The 19,800-nt window shown below is 36.1% G+C and overlaps 1 protein-coding gene across 4 annotated transcripts in view; it reads left to right on the plus strand.

Moving 5' to 3' along the window:
- Window positions 1–19,800, plus strand: part of PDCD4 (programmed cell death 4) — a 27,811-nt gene continuing 8,011 nt past the window's right edge. Inside the window, exons 1-9 of one of the 4 annotated variants that reach the window (XM_050804411.1) lie at window positions 70–215; window positions 4,209–4,248; window positions 4,407–4,511; window positions 9,666–9,968; window positions 11,450–11,544; window positions 13,683–13,796; window positions 16,442–16,663; window positions 18,592–18,689; window positions 19,608–19,722. In XM_050804411.1, the coding sequence (XP_050660368.1) occupies window positions 4,469–4,511; window positions 9,666–9,968; window positions 11,450–11,544; window positions 13,683–13,796; window positions 16,442–16,663; window positions 18,592–18,689; window positions 19,608–19,722 (990 nt within the window). In that variant the 5' untranslated portion in view covers window positions 70–215; window positions 4,209–4,248; window positions 4,407–4,468. Of the gene's footprint in view, window positions 216–4,184; window positions 4,249–4,406; window positions 4,512–9,665; window positions 9,969–11,449; window positions 11,545–13,682; window positions 13,797–16,441; window positions 16,664–18,591; window positions 18,690–19,607; window positions 19,723–19,800 lie in introns of those variants that run through there. The other 3 variants (XM_050804410.1, XM_050804413.1, XM_050804412.1) reach the window with 3 other exon arrangements.

Genomic DNA, 19,800 nt, shown 5'->3' on the forward strand with positions numbered 1-19,800 from the left:
GCCTCAGCTCCGGCTCCACCGCCACGATTGGCCAGCCGACCACGGCCTTGGCCAATAAGCGCCGCCCTCTCGCCCCCGTGTTACTGGGTAGAAGAAAACAAAAACAAACAGAGCGAGAGGGGCCAGAGACTCTCCGAGGCGGCGGCAGAGCCAGAAGAGCGGGGTCGGGGCCGGCTGACCAGGGACCTGGGCGAGCAGCGGCAGGGGCCGGAGGGGTCAGTACCAGTAGGCGCGGCTCACACGCTCGGGAAGACTGCGCCCTCTCCCCCATCCCCCCTCGGAGGCAGCCGCACGATGGGAGGGGGCGGGGGCGTGGGGGCCGCGGCCCTGTCAGGTCCGGGCCAGCGGTGCGGGGCCCCGGCTGCCTCCTCGTAGCCCCATAGGTCCAGCCGCGCCCGCCCCAACGCCCCGGACTGCGGGCAGCCGGCCCGGTTCCCTCTTTCTGGGCCCAGCCTGGAGCGTGGTGGCGCGGGCCCGCCCCCTCCCGGAGCCCTCTTCCCACTGAGAGGGGCGCGCGGGACGCTTGCCCTCGAAGGTCTCCCTCAACCCACCTCCCCCTCTGGCGGAGGTTGAATTCAGGGGCCGGGATTGGAAGGCGTGTTTCCGGCTGGACTGAAATCCTGTGAGGAAGATTCGCGCCCTCCCCGCCCCCTGCTCTCCCTGGGAATTCTCTGAAGATGCGCCCCCCTGCTCGGCGTGACCCTGGAGCTCCGTTCCTGGCCCCGGCCCAGCCCCTTCCGGGGGCCGACCCGGGCTGGGGACTTCGGGGGTCCTGGCCTGAGCCCGCTGCGGGAGAAAGGGCCCGGCCGCTGTGGGGAGGGGCCGCGCGCTAGCCTCACTGGGGGGGCCCTAGGAGGCGAACACGTGTCCGCCGCCCGAGCCCCTCGCGAACTTCGCCGAGCCAGTCCTCCGGCAAAGGGTCTCTTTTTTTTTAGTTCAGGTAAAATATAATCTCCCAGAGAAAACAAAGCTGGGAAGGGAGCCCCCTTTCTGTGAAACGCATGCCGTCTGCTGCATTTGTCAGTTTGATGCTGTAACGTACATGGAGTTTTGCAAGAGCTTCAAAACTGTCTGCAGACGTCAATGTCGCCCACCTACCCCTTGTGAGAACTCGCTACATAGCCAGCGACTGTGTAGTGTCTACAAATGATGAAAACGATCAGAAATGCGACTACATGTCTGGCAAAAAAGGGTTTCCCTTGTTTTTTAACTTGTATTTTTAATTTTTATGATTTTGATAACGTGACTTTTTTTGGGAAACCACCAAGTGCTTTTTAAGCAAGGAGTTACTGGCATTTATACCCTTAATATTCCTTCATTATAGGCTTATTGAATACCTTAATATTTCAGTAAGTGTCTTTGAATTATAATTGATTGGCTTTTTCTGTGGTACTAATGTGAAAGGAAAAATAATTGTTAGGACTGCAAAAATAAATGCCACTTGAATATTATCTGTAGTGCTCACTTTTGCATTACTGTAGTAGAATGCTTTTAGCTGGTTTTAAGCTGCTAATTAGCTGTTTGTAGCCGGAGAATGAATACAAGTAATCCTAGTTAATAAATGGCCAAAGCTTGACTCCCCAAAATGCCAGAGCAATTTATGAGGTATAGTTCAGGAAATACATATATATTTCGTGGGAGAGTGGAGGGTCTATCTCTTAGGGAATGTTTTGGCAATTGAATACTTCTGATTGCTTGTTTCATGTAACACTGAAGAAAAGGACAGTGTTTAATGTCAGCCTTCATTTTCTTCTAACTTGTATGTATAGTTTTCTCATCGAAAATTCATTTTTGTAGGTTAGTATGAAGGAAATAGGGTTTGGATTTTTTGCTTTATATTTTCTTGTTTGGGCCAAGTAAGGGTGGTTAAATAAATTGGAAAAAATCCTACTACTTTAAAGAGAAGAAAAACGTAGAACATGTCTTATGCTTATCTAAACTCTTAAAACGTGTTTGTTGCTCTCAAATATGACTTGAGTTCTTGATCAGGTTATCATTGCCTAACGACACAGGACTATTAAGATAACTTTGTTTTTATCTTAATAAAAGAGATGATAGTAATTTCCTGACAGTTTTCTTTGTTTGACGGAATGCCTTCTGTATAATAGTTTAAAATAATTATTTTTAGTGTTTGGAAAACAGCATTTAAAAGTTTGATTTAACAGCAGAAGTCTGTTTTAATAAGCTTCTGGTAACCCTTGAAAATAATCTTCCTGTGGGTTATTAAAATCTTGGATTGAACTTGTGCAAACAGTACTGGATTTGGAAGGTCTGAATTCTCATCCTGGCTGTTTCACTAAGCAGCTGGCTGTCGTTGGACATATCACCTATCCTCTCTGAATCTGTTTAGTTGTGTGTAAGGTGGAATACTTACCTGAAGATTGTTCTGTAAGGTACATTAAATAATACATGTACAATTCTTTTTGAATTGTAAAGGGCTTTATAAACATTAGTTATAATCATTTCACTTATTGGGCTCTGCAGAAAATATTCTCTCAAAGGTTATGCTTTCATCAAGAATGAAAAAGACTTTGTAATGGAACTCTAAAAAACTGAAACACATATGACATTATTCCTTTCCTATATGTAATTCATGCATGGAATTAAAAACAGAATGTAGCCTTTTCAGCCATGAAGGATGCTGAATGTTTAGATTTGCAAATCATTTTTGTTCATGTATTTATATGAATCTCTACATATTTTTAAGATTTTTTTCATATCTAAAGTTGGCAGGAGTTGTATTAAAAAGTGATTTTAAAGATTCACATTATTTTATTCTAAATAGAATTAGAGAATGATTTCACCGTTTTGTTAAGTTCCCAAGCAATATGATAGCATGTTAGTCTGAGGATTATGCCATAGCAAGAAGCTTATAGGCCGGGTAGTGGCTCACGCCTGTAATCCCAGCACTTTGGGAGGCCGAGGCGGGCGGATCATGAGGTCAGGAGATCGAGACCATCCTGGCTAACACGGTGAAACCCCGTCTCTACTAAAAATACAAAAAATTAGTCGGGCGTGGTGGTTGGCACCTGTAGTGCCAGCCACTCAGGAGGCTGAGGCAGGAGAATGGTGTGAACCTGGGAGGCGGAGCTTGCAGTGAGCCAGAGATCACACCACTGCACTCTAGCCTGGGCAACAGAGCAAGACTCCATCTCAAAAAAAAAAAAAAAACCTTACAATTTTAACACAAGGTCCATTTGTTTTTGCTTTGCAAAATAGTACCCTTTTCTGAAGAAAAGGGCTATAAACTTGTGTTAGCAAATAATAGTATATAATGTGGAATTTAAAAGTCAGTTTCACCTTTGAGTCCCAGGAGGCTCTGCATATATCATTGTTATCCTTAAATGACATCTAACAGTAGGTTACGTTATATGGAAAAAAATGTGCTTTTCTGTAATTATTAGGCATTTCCATTAATTTGTGCATTTTATATCTCTGAAGAGCACACTGCTAGCAGCCTGATTGTAAATGACTGGAAGGACTTATAACCAACCTATGTGACTTAAACATACACTTAAGTACTCTAAACCACTATTTAAAAAATACTTCTAGAGAGATTCTGAAATCTTAATTTGGTTGCACTTTTTCTGGTAATATATTTTTTGAAAACTATTTTGATATTTCTTTCATATAACATTGGATCTGTATCACTAAGTTAATTGTCTAAAAGGTAACTGATTTCATCAAACCTTCCAGGATTAATAATTTTTAAGCCATTTTGAAACTGAGGCCTAAAATACTGAGATGCTTATCTTGTTGTACTTACTCCTTTCTGAAATGATCAGATTTTTAAAAAATGGATTTCTCATATAAGTAATATTATCAAAAAAGCTGATTTTAAAAGTTTCTCCCAATCTCAAAGTCTTATTCTGGTAATTATAGACCTAGGTAATGAGTGGCAGATATATCTGCCTTTCAGATATGCCGTAATGTGAAAAATAACACAGTCATGTGATATTCTTTATTAACTAAAACTGTGTTGTTTTTATTTTGGAGTAGTTCTCATAATTCATTGGTAGGGAACTATCCAGTATTTATATTCCTATATATGTATATCAGATTAATTTTGAGGCTTAGTATTCCTAAAAGATTTGGATGTGTGTATTTTTTTTTAACTTGACATAACCACATATCGCAAACATATCTTTTAATTCCAATTAAAGGGGTGCTTTGGCACATGCTGAAATCTGGAATTTTTTTTGACTTAGATAAATTTATCAAGAAGATTGGAACCAAATGTTAATTAGGGTAAGTTGTCTTTGAAAGTAAAGTGAACTCTTTTATTTAATGGAATTATGTTTTTTTTTGTTGTTTGTTTTTACAGTGTGCTTAAGTAAGTTTAATTCAGCTTAATCACATCAGTTTAAAAGATGTTGAAGCTTTCTTTTTTTGTTTTAAAAAAACAGATTCTGAAGGAAGACTTCCATTTGGTAATTTGTTTAATCAGTGCAAGTGAAATTAAGGAAAAATGGATGTAGAAAGTGAGCAGATACTGAATGTAAACCCTGCAGGTAAGTAAGAATTTCCTTTTTTTTTTTTTTCTTTTTTTCTTCATCTTGGGATGAGATCTTGCTCTGTCACCCAGGTTGGAGTGCAGTGGTGTGATCATGGCTCGCTGCAGTTTCCACTTTCCTAGGCTTAAGAGATCCTCCCCTATCTCAGCTTCCTCAGCAGCTGGGACAACAGGCATGTGCCACCACACCAGGCTAATTTTTTATTTTTTGTAGAGAGAGAATTTCACTATGTTGCCCGGGCTGAATATCTTGAACCTTGACTATGTTGTGAGTAAGCTTCAGACCATTCCATATTTTATAAAAACATGATAGAAAAACTATCTTTAAATACTGCTTTATTCATGCTATAAGAAAACGGGCTATATTATTTTTAAAGTCAGGTTTGTGATTTTTATTTTCATGGGAATTCATTACACGTCCTATTTTTCTGCGTATCCTTTCACATTCCACACATTCCTATCCTGCATTATGTAGTACAGAACAGAGAAGAATAGTGAGCCTGCTTATTTTCACATGGGCTAGTTAGTGACTTCTGTAATATTAACTTACTGGTATCTTTTGATATCTTTCTTAACGAATAATTTTTATATTCTGAATTACCTAGGGTATTTTCCCTAATTCTCCATGGTGCTTCAATAGTATGTTATTATCATAAAAATGAACAAAGTTTTGTGGAATAGATGACCAAATGTGAGTAGCTCAAGATGATTTGAAATGTATTTATAGTTTTCAAAATCATCTCCCCAAAAAGGTAATTAGAATTGTATAATATCTGAATAGTGAGAACAGTTCATATTGGTATACTTTAGATAATTCTTTGCCTTATAATTTTATTAATATTGAAAGCTGTGTATTTTCTGTCATTTTAAGTGTATTTCATTACTACATCTTTATTTCTTCAATGACAACTCACTATTGTTTACAACATACATAGTTTTCTTTGATCTGAACAAACATGTTGAATTTGAAGCTTCTTTACCATTGTTTATTTACAGATCTTTTTAAAGTGTGGTAAAAAATTGAAAAAATTTTTATGTAATTAATGATCATTTCTGTGCTGCTATGTACAGAAGCTGTATGAGTATGCTTTAGGGTTATAAATGGGTAATATATACCTACTTAATTGAGATGGGGATGGTAATAGAGTTTAAGAATATATTTTACATATAGGTAATTGCTACTTTTCTGCACTGTCCAGTATAGTAACCACTAGCTACATGTGATTATTATTACTCCTGGGCTCAAGTGATCCTCCCTCTTCAGCCTCCTCAGTAGCTGGATTACAGGTGTGTGCACCACTGCGCTTCGCCACATGTGTTTGTTGAGTACTTGAAATGTGGCTACTCTGAGTTGAGATGAAGGTCAACTATCTCAATAATTTTTTACATTGCTTGCATGTTGAGATGATATTATGGTTATATTAGATTAAATAAAATTTATTTAAATTAATTTCACCTGGTTTTACTTTTTAATGTGGTTACTGGAAAATTTAAAATTTCTTATGTGATTTGCATTCTATTTCTATTAGAAATAGAAACATAGCTTTAAAATGTATACTTTTTGTTCCTAACTACAATAAGACCTAGTTTTAACCCTGTTCTTGGTGCTTCTGTCCAGCACTGCCTTAAAATAAAAAACTTGTTCTTCAATATTTGGATAGGCGTAAGACAGACCCTCTTTGTAGTAAGTTCTTTCTATAGCAATCCAAGTCACACTCTTACTCTTTTACTTGGAGGAAGTAGGTTATTTATTCTGACCTTCAGTTTCTTAGTGTATAAAATTGGGATATAAACACCCTCTGTATAGATTTATAATTAGGATTTAGTGAGATACTGTATATGTGTGTTAAGTCTGTGAAGCACATACTAGGTATGTAATACATGAAAATGTGGTAATAATCTAATTATGCCACTCATTGGACACCACTAATTGAAAATGTGATTTTCGGGTGCTGTGGTCATATATAATTAGAGTGGTTACTATTGAGATGTCAGAATTCAGAAAGAGGGAATTAGTACACAATAGAAAACAGTTTTGAAGTCATCACATTCTGTACTCAGGTTATCATTTTAATTTTGGTTTTCTTAAAGTCAGCTCAATAGGGGCTATGGAACTCCAACACTTAGGTTAGTATGAATAACAAAATATAAAGCAATTAATATAAACATAGGTTAAAAATTATAAGGTCAAATATATAAATTATACTGAGAGAGAATGTTTACTGCTGCAGAGACATAAACATACTTGAAAGAATATTAAAATGGTTGAAGAAAAGAAAACTTGATTATGGGAAATAGATACATTTAAATTGAATACTCCAAGGGACAGTTTAAGACATTTTATTATAGTTCTGAGTCCTGTGTCTTCTGGACTAGTTTTGTGGTTCACCTGAATAGTGCAACGATGAAAGTGCTATGTTACAGGTAGATATTTAATGTTTTTCTCAACCATCCACTCTTACATGAAAATGTCATCTAATTTATCTGATCCTGGTCTTTCTGCCCCTTCTACTTAATCATTTTTGTTTATCTCTCTTTACTTTCACTCCCTTGTCCATTTTTCTTTAGCTGTCAATACCCTGCGATATTCCAGTTTTGTATTTTCTGTAGTTATAGTCATATGGGATTAAAAATATGGGTTTGAATCCTAGCCATAATCCTTTCTAGATATGTAACTTCTTGTGAAACACGTTCCTTCTGTAAAATGAGGATAAACAGTTTCTTTCTACAGCTTTTGAGGCTTACAGACCACATATGTAAAGTGCCTAGCATAGAACCTGGTATCTAATAGGTACCATGTAGTGTGGAACCTGGAATCTAATAGTTGACAATAGTAGTGGTAATGATGAAAGAAACAGTACTACGGCTGCTTCCACTAAGACTGTAATTACTGCTGATGGTTGTGATGATGTCCCAAACACACCATCCTAACACCAGCTTCTCACCAGTTCGAAAACTTTTAAGGCATTGTTCCACTTCTCTTTAATCGTAGATACATTCTGCTTAAAAGCCTTTATTATTTTCTTTAAAAGTATAACATTATTATTTTCCCACAGTTACTACCCTTGCTCTTTACCAGTTAGCTTGTGACTGAATTACTGAAACATTTTCTTAATGGTTTCCCACTTTATACATACTCTTTTTGTAATATACTCAATATTCTTCTGCCAAATGAATCCCTCCCATCTCCTTCCTATGATATCTAACTTAAGCTCTGACAATTTTAGTGTGGGAGTAGTTAGCAGTGATTCTGGTGAGGTAAGCAAGGGCAAGATCAAGTTACAAGGTAAAGAGTTTACATTTTGCCCGGCTGCGGTGGCTCACGTCTGTAATCCCAGCACTTTGGGAGACCGAGGCGGGCGGATCACGAGGTCAGGAGATCAAGACCATCCTGGCTAACACAGTGAAACCCTGTCTCTGCTAACAACACAAAAAAATTTGCCGGGCGTGGTGGCGGGAGCCTGTAGTCCCAGCTACTTGGGAGGGAGAGGCAGGAGAATGGCGTGAACCTGGGAGGCGGAGCTTGCAGTGAGCTGAGATTGCGCCACTGCACTCCAGCCTGGGCGACAGAGCGAGACTCCGTCTCAAAAAAAAAAAAGTTTACATGTTTTGTGACATAATGGGATTACTTTTAAAGGATCTTCAGTGAGGGCATGCATGAGAAAATCAGTCTTCATTCAGTATAGTTTGAAGACTGCAGGCAGGGAGACTACTTAGGAGACTAGTGAAATAATTTGGCTCTAATAGATGATTTTGTTTAAAATAAAACATTCCCACCTTCCTAAGTATGTCAAGAATTGTAAAGATTTAAACACATGTAGGCTTTTTATAGGTTGATGAAAATTTTTGGTTTGAATATATCTTAAAACGTTAAAGTCCATGCACATAGACCTGACATGTTATAATTATCTTTAGGCATATAGAAAATGATTTGAGTGATTCAGCTCTGATTTGAGTTAACAATAATGAACAAAACTCTGGCCCAGTGGTAGCTAATGCAGTAGCCTTTCTGACTTAAAGAGCTTTCAGGGCAAAGCCAAGTGCCTCCACTTGATCTCCATGGAATTTGAGTATGAAGGACACTCTGCTAGGTGATGGGGATACAGAGAAGGACATACAGTCTAGTTGTGGTTTCTCATTTGAAGCGTATGACTTAGTTGGAAGAAAAAGACTGTTATATAAAAAGAAAGTGATTTCCATGATGTGTTGAATGAATAGTATGTGAGCAATTAGTGTTACTGTAGCTAGAGTTGTAAGGGAAGTTTTAATGGAGGGAGTAAGACTTGGGCTATATCCTAAAGGATTTTGATAACTGAAAATAACAATGAGGGTGACATTCTAAGTAGGGGAACCACTGGAAATTCCAGTATGTTGATCTCTTTTAGAAGAATCAATTTTATATAGGCTGGAAGATTTTCAGGATGGTAAGTAATATGAGAACAGTTTAGGGAGATGAATTAGGACTTTGAGATGATGGCTTTTCTTGAAAGCAAACTTTTATCTTGAGGCAGTAAAGCATCAGCAGTTCAGCTTAACAATCATATGGATTATTTGCTAAATTCCTTTCGTTCTTTTTTGGATTACTAATAGATCTTAAGTATTTATACCTAGTTACGGGATGTTTGGCAAATCATTTAAACATTCTCAGCCTTAGTTTCCTTATCTGTCCTCAATGTTATAATAACTAACTGCCAAACTTGTGCATAAATAAATGATAGAGTGTCTAGTACAGTGCCTGATAAATAATAGTAGGCATTCTATAAATATTAGTTTGTGTCTCTTCTCAAGATGCTTTGTCTTTTCTTAATATCTCCAATTGCTTAACTCTTAGCTCATAAAAGTCTAAGGGTTTTACATTTGGTGTTGCTGTTAGCATAGATTTTATGATCTAAACACGTGAAATAACATGCTTCTTTTGGTAAACTGTTAAAATTCAGTGCCTTGGTTTACTTTCCTTGATAATGTGAAAAATAATCTTATTTAGTTGTTGTTTATTAGATTGAAGTAGATGAAATTCCCAATATGCGACTGTAATTTACCCGCAAAAATGGTCGTGTCATGTGATTCAACCTAATCTAACTTACCACTATGTCTGTAAAACAGTAGATACTTAAAATACTTAGAATTTTCTTTCTTCATTTTTCTCTTTAAGATCCTGATAATTTAAGTGACTGTCTCTTTTCTGGTGATGAAGAAAACCCTGGGACTGAGGAAATAAAGAATGAAATAAATGGAAATTGGATTTCAGCATCCTCCATTAATGAAGCTAGAATTAATGCCAAGGCAAAAAGACGACTAAGGAAAAACTCATCCCGGGACTCTGGCAGAGGCGATTCGGTCAGCGACAATGGGAGTGACGCCCTTAGAAGTGGAGTAACTGTGCCAACCAGTCCAAAGGGAAGGTTGCTGGATAGGCGATCCAGATCTGGGAAAGGAAGGGGACTACCAAAGAAAGGTTGGTATATATCATGTCCAACAAATGGAAGATAAACAAGTGGAAAAAAATTGTCTGGTTCTTGTACTACAATTTCCTTGTTCTAGGAATGAGAGAAATTAAAACAGTGATAATATAAGGCTTTACAGTTTGTATATATTTTTACTTAGTAATAAGGTGAGGACCATCTCACTTTTTCTTTAGGTTGATCTTTTTTCTTGTTTGAGTAGATTTAATTTTCTTTAGCAAAATGTTAACGGTTTATTTCCAGCAAAATATGCACTGATGTTTTTCACTTACGAGTTTTGCATATGTTCTTTAAGTTTGAAAGGAGTCAGAAATCCATCATACTTATTTAATTAATATAATTATGTCCATTACTACTACTAGTAAACATAAATTTGATTGATAACATCTGGATCTGAATTTTAATGTTTTCCGAGATCTGGTTGTGAGTTCTCATTAGCTCTTTATTTTGGGTTCTGTAGTGCATTGGTCTGTTTCACTGCTGTATCTCTAGTACCTGAAATAGTGACTAGCACGTCATAGACAAATATTTGTTGATTAAGAGTTTTCTGATGATTTCATCATCTTTTGAATGGTGGGAACTTCAATTTATAGTGTAGGTTTCTTGTAAAATGTTTTTGTGGTGTCAAAAATTATTTTTGTTGAATGGCTCTGCAATCATGGTTTATATAAAAATGAAACCTGGTTATCAGATTCTGTTTTGGTCTGATGGCAAGGATATAGTTGGTACAAAATAAAACCCTCCAAAAACAGAAATGTTGGTGACATTGTAAAGGTTCTTTAAAAAATAATGTAGTGCATTGGTCCTTAAAACATTTCAGTAAGTTGATGTAGAAAAGCAACTTCGAAAATTGGAATTGTTAAGCTTCTATTGGTTGTTTTGTATTTAGAAAATAGAATTTTCAGGGCTGTTAATGCTTAAAAGCAATTAGTATTGTTTTCTATATTTGTAATATATTGCTTAATAGTGTGGTTTAATGTGTACTTTTATATTTAAAGAGTACTGTATTTGACTTTAAAATATTTGATGGTGGTTACTGTCCTTTTTTGTCAAATAATTTTTCCCTTGTTGAGTTTTCTATGCTACGCTTTACTGGCCCAGCATGTTTCTTTTTGTCTTGGTCCCAAAGAAATGTCGAATAAAATTTAGAGCTCAGCTGCAATATCATACCCTTTGAGGTCCTCAGTATAGCTATTTTTTATCTTTATTTGTTTTTGCTTTTATTTTAAAGTATCTGCTTTTTTAGTTTTTAACTTCATAAGCTATTTGAACTTAATGTTTTCAGAAATATTGAAAGAGTGGTCTGAACAAAAAGGAAACCAATAGGGAAAGAAAACTGGAAAAAAAACTAACATAGACATTAAATACAAATTTTTTTAGCTGTTATTTAACATCGGAACATTTAGGATTATTTTAGATTTCAACAAATTGATGAATTTTATGTTTTTTCTTTCTCAATTCTAAACTTTTTCAGGTGGTGCAGGAGGCAAAGGTGTCTGGGGTACACCTGGACAGGTGTATGATGTGGAGGAGGTAGATGTGAAAGATCCTAACTATGATGATGACCAGGTATCAGTGCTTTGCTTTTTCATAATATTTAAAATGTTTATGAACTTTTTTGACTTCATGTTTGTAGTTTACTCATACATGTGTCAAATCATATATATATATGTTTTGGATTAGGAAACCAAGTAAACTGACAGTAATATATGCATAACTTTCACTTGGTTTCTGTAGTGAGTCAAAAATAGCTCTTTACAAATTCACTTAGGATTATTAAGTTGACCATTTTTCAGTAAATTCTGTTAATATAGTTTGTTTCTATAGTAATTATAATTGAGAATATCTTCTTTTGAATATTATGAGTTAGAGATACTAGGTTGCTTTTAAATATTACCGTTTAGAATGGTAACTAATAAATTTTGTTTTGGGGACGTGCATCTTTTAGGGAAAATGCTGAAAATGTAAATTTTTAATAAGATTGTGTAGTGAATTTTTAATATTTTTTTAATGGAAATTTTAAAGTAGAATAGTATAATCTGCTTGTACTCTTCTCTTAGCTTTACAAACTTAAATAATTACAAACTCATAGGCAGTCTTGTTTCATTCCATTTACTCTCTGTCTTCTCTTGGCCTGTTTGCCCCACCCTGTTTTGGATTATTTTGAAGCAAATCCCAAACATTTTGATTATGTTTTTTGAAAATCGTGTCTTTGCATAAGGTAAGACACGGTGATGGAAATTTTAGACAGGAAAATGTTAAGAGTATATGTTACATTGTTTTTATTGTGTGTTGTATGTATGTATTTAACTGTTTTAAGTAATAGTTGGACATGGAAATATTTCTAAGAGAATATGACAAATATGAAACTAGTAGGATTCAAGTACTGTAGAATCTTTGCTAAAAATGTCTTAATCTTTCAAGTATATGTTTTTAGGCTGAAGCCAGTCACAGGTTGCAAATATAGCAGTCTCCTCTTATCTGTGGTTTCACTTTCCGCAGTTTCAGTTATCCATGGTTCAGTGTGGTTTGAAAATACTGATTGGAAACTTTCAGAAGTAATTCATAAGTTTTAAATTGCATGCCATTCTGAGTAGTGTGATGAGATCTCCCGCTGTCCAGCTTCATCCACCTCATCCTGCCTAGGATGTGAGCCATTCCGTTGTCCAGTGTGTATCTGCAATGTATACACTACTCGTGCATTCGTCACACTACTGTCTAGGTTATCAGATTGAAAAAACAGTATTTATTGGGTTTGGTACTATCTGTGGTTTCAGGCATCCTCTGACAGGGCTTGGAACATACACCCTGTAGATAAGGGGGGGCACTACATTTCAGAGCTTGTTTTGCATGGGGAGAGAGGAGTGGTTCGATGATGTATGTTAATCTTCTTTTTGAAATTTCAATTGAACAGTGCTTTTTTCCTTAGAGATTTTTTTCTGTCACTACAACCTTGATCTTTGTGTTATACTTTTTATTATAATAATGCTAATCGTGAAGGCTTTGGTTTCTGCTTCATTTTTTCTAAAAGTGAAGTTTTAATTAAAATACCATATATGATAGGAAGCCATCATGAAGCTTTTTGGTTACCGAAAGATTGGTTTTGAGAGAGACATAAACATTTTGAGAGAAAAAATTAAGACATGGGGGTTGGGAGCAAATTATGTATTTGCTATGGTTAATGGCTCTAATCTATATATTGGCTTATTCTGATTTTGTAAAAGAGCAGTGACATACACATTCTACTATTTTTATTATTATTTTATTACTATTTTCTAGCTTTGTTGTCCATGCTGGAGTACAGTGATGAATTAATTATAGCTCACTGCAGCCTCAAACTCTTGGGCTTAAGAGAGCCTTCTGCCTCAGCTTCCTGAGTAGCTAGGACTACAGGTGCAGGCTACCATGCCTGGCTAATTTTTAAAATTTTTTTGTAGAGACAGGGTTTTGCTATGTTGCCCAGGCTAGTATTGAACTCCTGGCCTCAAGTGAACCTCCTGCTTTTGCTTCCCAAAGTGTTGGGATTGTAGGTGTGAGTCTCCTTGCCTGGCCTAGATTCTGTTTTTATGTGATGAATGTATGTAGCATGTCTTTGTCTTGTGCTAAGTGGGGATTATTAACTACTTAGAATATAAAATTATACAACAATTTCATTTGTTTATTTGCATTTTGTTTTTTATAACTCTTACTCCCTTTTCCCCTCACAGGAGAACTGTGTTTATGAAACTGTAGTTTTGCCTTTGGATGAAAGGGCATTTGAGAAGACTTTAACACCAATCATACAGGAATATTTTGAGCATGGAGATACTAATGAAGTTGCGGTAGGTTTAAAGTTGCAAGTGTAATTTATTTAATATAGGAGAGAAGACATCTTTTATAAGCAAAATACATCTAGAATGATCTTGGGTCACTGAATAAATTTAATCATTTTCTTTTGCATGAGTGAATTTCTAAGAAATGGAATAAAATCTCATTACATTAAAATAGTTATATATTTGGGATGTGATGAGAGCTATATGCCATTTTCTTCTCTGAAAAATGACAATATTTTAATAATTTTTATAATGATAATTTGTAATGTATATGAATTTATAAAATCTGTTTTTATAATTTATAAGATATAATTTTAGCAGTTTGAGGGCACTTATAGACCCCCCTGAAACCTCTTCAGGGACCTCAGACAAGAATGCCTGACATAGTTTCATTTTTTTGACATTTATTTCAAGTATATTCAGAAGTAGGATAAAATTTCTTTGTACTTTGTCCAAAAAAAAAAACCCACAAATAATAAAGATTTGAAAAAGAATTAGAAACCATGAGAATAATTATGAATTGTTCATAAAGTAAATTTAGGATAAAATAAAACTATTGGTCAGTTAGGATTATTGAATTAAAGTAATATAATTGTAACCCTTAGAAGACTTTGATCATTTAGATTCTTTTTTTATTTTATTTTATTTTATTTATTTTTTTTTATTTTTATTTTTTTTTTTTGAGACGGAGTCTCGCTCTGTCACCCAGGCTGGAGTACAGTGGCCGGATCTCAGCTCACTGCAAGCTCTGTCTCCCAGGTTTATGCCATTCTCCTGCCTCAGCCTCCCGAGTAGCTGGGACTACAGGCGCCCGCCACCTCGCCCGGCTAGTTTTTTTGTATTTTGTAGTAGAGACGGGGTTTCACCGTGTTAGCCAGGATGGTCTCGATCTCCTGACCTCGTGATCCACCCGTCTCGGCCTCCCAAAGTGCTGGGATTACAGGCTTGAGCCACCGTGCCCGGCCGATCATTTAGATTCTTAAAATTTAGACTAGACTTTTATGATTTGTCTGGTACTGTGAGGTTTGTTATCTTTGGATTTGTAGGATTTGAATATAAGACAAATATTTGTTCTGTGCATACCATCTGGAGGAATTTGTAATAGGTGATTCTTGCCCTTTTGAAGCCCAGTCAAGTGAAAGAAATGATATGTAAACAGATTATTAAAGTATGTGAAACATTCTGTTATAGAGGAAAAGTTTCCATGAGTCTGTGAGGGCAGGGACTGTTGAAATCTTGTTATCTACCTCGCATAAGACCATCTGTATACTACATATCTATTAACTGAGTAGGTTTGGAAAGCATAAAATAGAGAGTAATAGTAGAGATGATTCTCTGCTGTTCTGAAGGATGGTGAGGAGTTCGCCAGTTAAGATAGTTTTCCAGGAAAGAGGAGTATCGTGTTTGAGGGTAATGGATTAGTTGTTAAAGTGCAGTCAATGAAGATGAACTGTAGTGAGTGAGAAGAGATTACTAACAAGGACACCAGTTAGGTGGCTGTAAAATAGTTCTGGCACTCTCTCAGTAGTGTATCATGATTTAAAGATTCTAAGAAAACTTTCATTAAAGAGGAGGGCACTCTAACTGAATTAGAACTTAGCTTCTAGAGTCAGTCTACCTTTATTCCGCTTTCAGTTTGGCTACTCCAGCTGTGTGCCCTCTCTGCTTTGAGTATGATAGGTATGATAATTTAATACTCAAAGGGCTATTTGAGTATTAAATAAGATAATATAAATAAAGAGGCTATTATAATGCCGGATACATTAGTCAATAAGTATTAGCTGCAGCTATTATATTTCTAGTAGGAAATTTTAAATTTACCCCAGAATTTTAAACCAATAATCCCACTTAAAAACAGTTGTTTAAGATCTAATTTTAAACTTGATACAGAAGTGTAAAGTGAATTTTTATTTCAAGAGAAGGCTTTGAAGAAAAGTAGTATATAAATAGCTTATGATAATGTAAAATGAATTTCTCCACAAATTCTCATAAAACAGTATTTATAGAAATAATAGATTGTAAGGCAGGTTAGTTACTCCTAATACCAATCTTAGCAATATTATGTAGTTTAATGAACTAGCCATGAGCTGCATAATGATGTTTCCATGACAGACTGCATATATACCTGTGGTCTCAAATAATACTCTTTACTATATCTTTTCTGTGTTTAGATAGGTAACCATTGTGTTATAGTTGTCTACAGTATTCAGTATAGTAACATACTATACAGGTTTGTAGCCCAGGAGCAATAGGTTATACCATATAGCCTACATGTAGGCTATGCCATTTAGGTTTGTGTAAGTACACTCTATAATGATTGCACACTGATGAAATCACCTAAATGGTGAATTTCTCAGAATGTATCCATGTCGTTAAGTGACCCATGACAGTATTTTAAATGTATTTCACATTTTTGAATTTAGCGATGTTAAGGCAGTTAAAGCTTGACAAAGTGGATCAATGTCTAATTTATGCACAGGGAAAAAAGGTGTATTTATCCTATCTCCTAAAACATGACTGTGTCTTTTGATTATTTCCAAAGAGTGAGAGGTAAAGACATATAGATAAAAGCTTGATTTTTCAAATATAAAATTTTATTGAACTGTAGGTAGTGATACACGTTAAAAATGTTTTTAAATTATTTTTTTGAACAGGAAATGTTAAGAGATTTAAATCTTGGTGAAATGAAAAGTGGAGTACCGGTGTTGGCAGTGTCCTTAGCATTGGAGGGGAAGGCTAGTCATAGAGAGATGACATCTAAGCTTCTTTCTGACCTTTGTGGGACAGTAATGAGCACAAGTGATGTGGAAAAATCATTTGATAAATTGTTGAAAGATCTACCTGAATTAGCATTGGATACTCCTAGAGCACCACAGGTTTGTATGATTCTTCTTTTTGTTCATTCCCTCCCACGACTATACTCCTAATTGTGGAAGTAATGTATACTCCTAGGAAATTTTAGTAGATGGAAGGGGATGGCCCACATTTCCTACCACACCGAACTACCCCTCTAACATTTCGGTGTATTTTTTCCTAGTTCTTTTGTTTTTTAAACATGGTCTTCATCATGCTATAAATTTAATGTTATGTTGTACTTTTCCCCCATGATCTGTGTAGTTTTTAGTTCTTTTTTTTTTGTTTTGCCATATATATAGTCTTTATTATATGTAGTTGTTTTATTAACTAAGATTTTTTAAAAATGTAGGTTACGATTGCTTCACTAATGTTTATTATAAAAAGTCAGGAATAAGACTCTTCCCTTTTGTAGCTTTAAAAACATGTGAAATTGTTATTGTCAAAAGTTTTTAATCAAGGTAAAATCATTTTACCTAAAACATTAATTTAGAAATAGAATATAGGCATGTCAGTTCCTAAATGCTGTTTCTGTTATACTTATGACAGACAGTAGTCTGTATGAGATATTGAGTGGTGATTCTAATGCAGACATTTTTTCCTTTTATACCAATACATGTACTGTAACAAAATGATTATATAAGTTTATATTTATTGTAGAATTTTTGAAAAATAAAAGCCGGAAAGAAGAAAGGCCAGCAAAAACTGCTACTGGTGTTAAGTTTTCCATTCTCCTTTCTGTGGGTATATATCAGTGTATGACTTCTATAAATCCTTAATTTTTTTAAATTAAAAAAATGGAATCATACCATGTATGCTATTTTGTAAACTTGATTTTTCTCATACCATGAAATATGGTAAATATCTTTCCCTGTGGCCACATAATATACCATTTTACATATATACCATTGAACCATAGCTTTATTTTTGGACACTAATTTCCATTTTTTATAATAAGTAATGCTGTGAACATACTTCCAGCTATTTCTATACAACTTTTCTTTCTCCACAAGATAAATTCCTTTGATTAGTTTTTGAGAGAACCTAGTCTTTTTTTTTTTTTTTTTGAGACAGAGTCTTGCTCTGTCACCCAGGCTGGGGTGCAGTGGCCAGATCTCAGCTCACTGCAAGCTCTGCCTCCTGGGTTTAGGCCATTCTCCTGCCTCAGCCTCCCGAGTAGCTGGGACTACAGGCGCCCACCACCTCGCCCGGCTAGTTTTTTGTATTTTTTAGTAGAGACGGGGTTTCACTGTGTTAGCCAGGATGGTCTCGATCTCCTGACCTCATGATCCGCCCGTCTTGGCCTCCCAAAGTGCTGGGATTACAGGCTTGAGCCACCACGCCCGGCCTCCTCTTTTTTTTTTTTAAGAAGACTTCACTTGACCTTAAATCATTCATTTAACCCCAGCACTTTGCGAGGCTGAGGCAGGCAAATCACGAGGTCAGGAGTTTGAGACCAGCCTGGCCAAGATGGTGACACCCCGTCTCTACTAGAAATGTGAAAATTAGCCAGGCATGGTGGCGTGCGCCTGTAGTCCCAGCCACTTGGGAGGCTGAGGCCGAAGAATTACTTGAACCCGGGAGGTGGAGGTTGCAGTGAGCTGCCACTGCACTCCAGCCTGGGTGACAGAGCGAGACTCTGTCTCAAAAAAAAAAAAAAAAAAATCATGTACTATGTATTCAGGCAGTGTGCAAGGTGGTAGGAATTCATTAGTGAGCACAACAGAGGTGGCCCCCACTCTGGCACTTAACTTGAAGGTTAAGATGTGGGAGTGTATGCCAGGCATAACAGGTACTACATAGGCTTTTTTTTAAAAAAAACTTCCAGCATCTTTCAGGTACTGACTGTGTACTTCAGCCAATCATCATCATTTATGTATTTAGAAATTGTGTCCTATAAAAGTTATTAAGATTTTTTTATATAGCTCTTTTTTTTTTTTCCTTATTACAGTTGGTGGGCCAGTTTATTGCTAGAGCTGTTGGAGATGGAATTTTATGTAATACCTATATTGATAGTTACAAAGGAACTGTAGATTGTGTGCAGGCTAGGTAAGTAAATCACTTTTCCTACTTAGAATGTCAAAATAGGGGAAAATTCTACAGGATCATATTGAAATGACACTTGGCATTAATCAAACACTCTGTACATCTGTTTGTCACTTCTCTATATTCTCCACTGTTAAAATGGAGAGAATGTTGACGTGACATACCAGGAAGAGGACAGTACTATAATGCAAAAGTTCTGGAGTTTAGCTAAATCATTAATTACCTTCATGTCAAGCCACTCTTCTTTGGGCCTCAGTTTCTTTATGAAACAAAGCCATTGGACAGATCTTTTAAGTTCTGTTTTCAGGTTCTAGCATTCTGTAGTAGTTTAATATTCTAATAAGATGGATAACATTAACAAGAGAGGCCTCATTTATAGTTTTATTTTGTATTTATCTACTGTAGGAATTTTAGTCAGAAAATGTCTTTTTCACTCTTGTGATTTAGTATAATTAATGTGATATTTGGAATAACTAAATGTGATATTTGGGAGTTATGCTATATGATTTTTCTTGACTTCTTGGAGACTTGGACTCAGCCATGTCTTAGTTTTCCTTAGGTCTGTATATTAATTTTCTAGGGCTACTTCACATCATAGTGAAATGGTCTTCCTGGGTAGGAAGACATGGATCTAGGTGAAAGTTAATTATATATGAAGTGCTTCTTCTCAGTGTAGATCAGTTATTTTGTAATGTGTTTTGATTTTTCTTGAAGGAGAAATGAAATAAAGCATGAGAATATTAACATGAGGATCAACTTTTTTTGTTCCTTTTTGTTTTGAAAAAGTGTTTTGAATTTTATTTTGCTTTTATGTTTTGTGAAAGATTTAGGGCATATAGGATTTTGTAAGCTTTATCCATAATTTGGTAAACTTTAGGTATGTCCAGCTACCAAACTTAAATTTTTTTTCTTTCTCTGTAGAGCTGCTCTGGATAAGGCTACTGTGCTTCTGAGCATGTCTAAAGGTGGAAAGCGTAAAGATAGTGTGTGGGGCTCTGGAGGTGGGCAGCAATCTGTCAATCACCTTGTTAAAGAGGTAATGATTGGGTATTGTCTTTAACTTAATTTACATGTATTCCTCTGAGTGAAATAAATTGTGGCTACTAGCTGTTAT

The sequence above is a fragment of the Macaca thibetana genome, chromosome 9 (assembly GCF_024542745.1).
Source record: "Macaca thibetana thibetana isolate TM-01 chromosome 9, ASM2454274v1, whole genome shotgun sequence".
NCBI lineage: Eukaryota > Metazoa > Chordata > Mammalia > Primates > Cercopithecidae > Macaca > Macaca thibetana.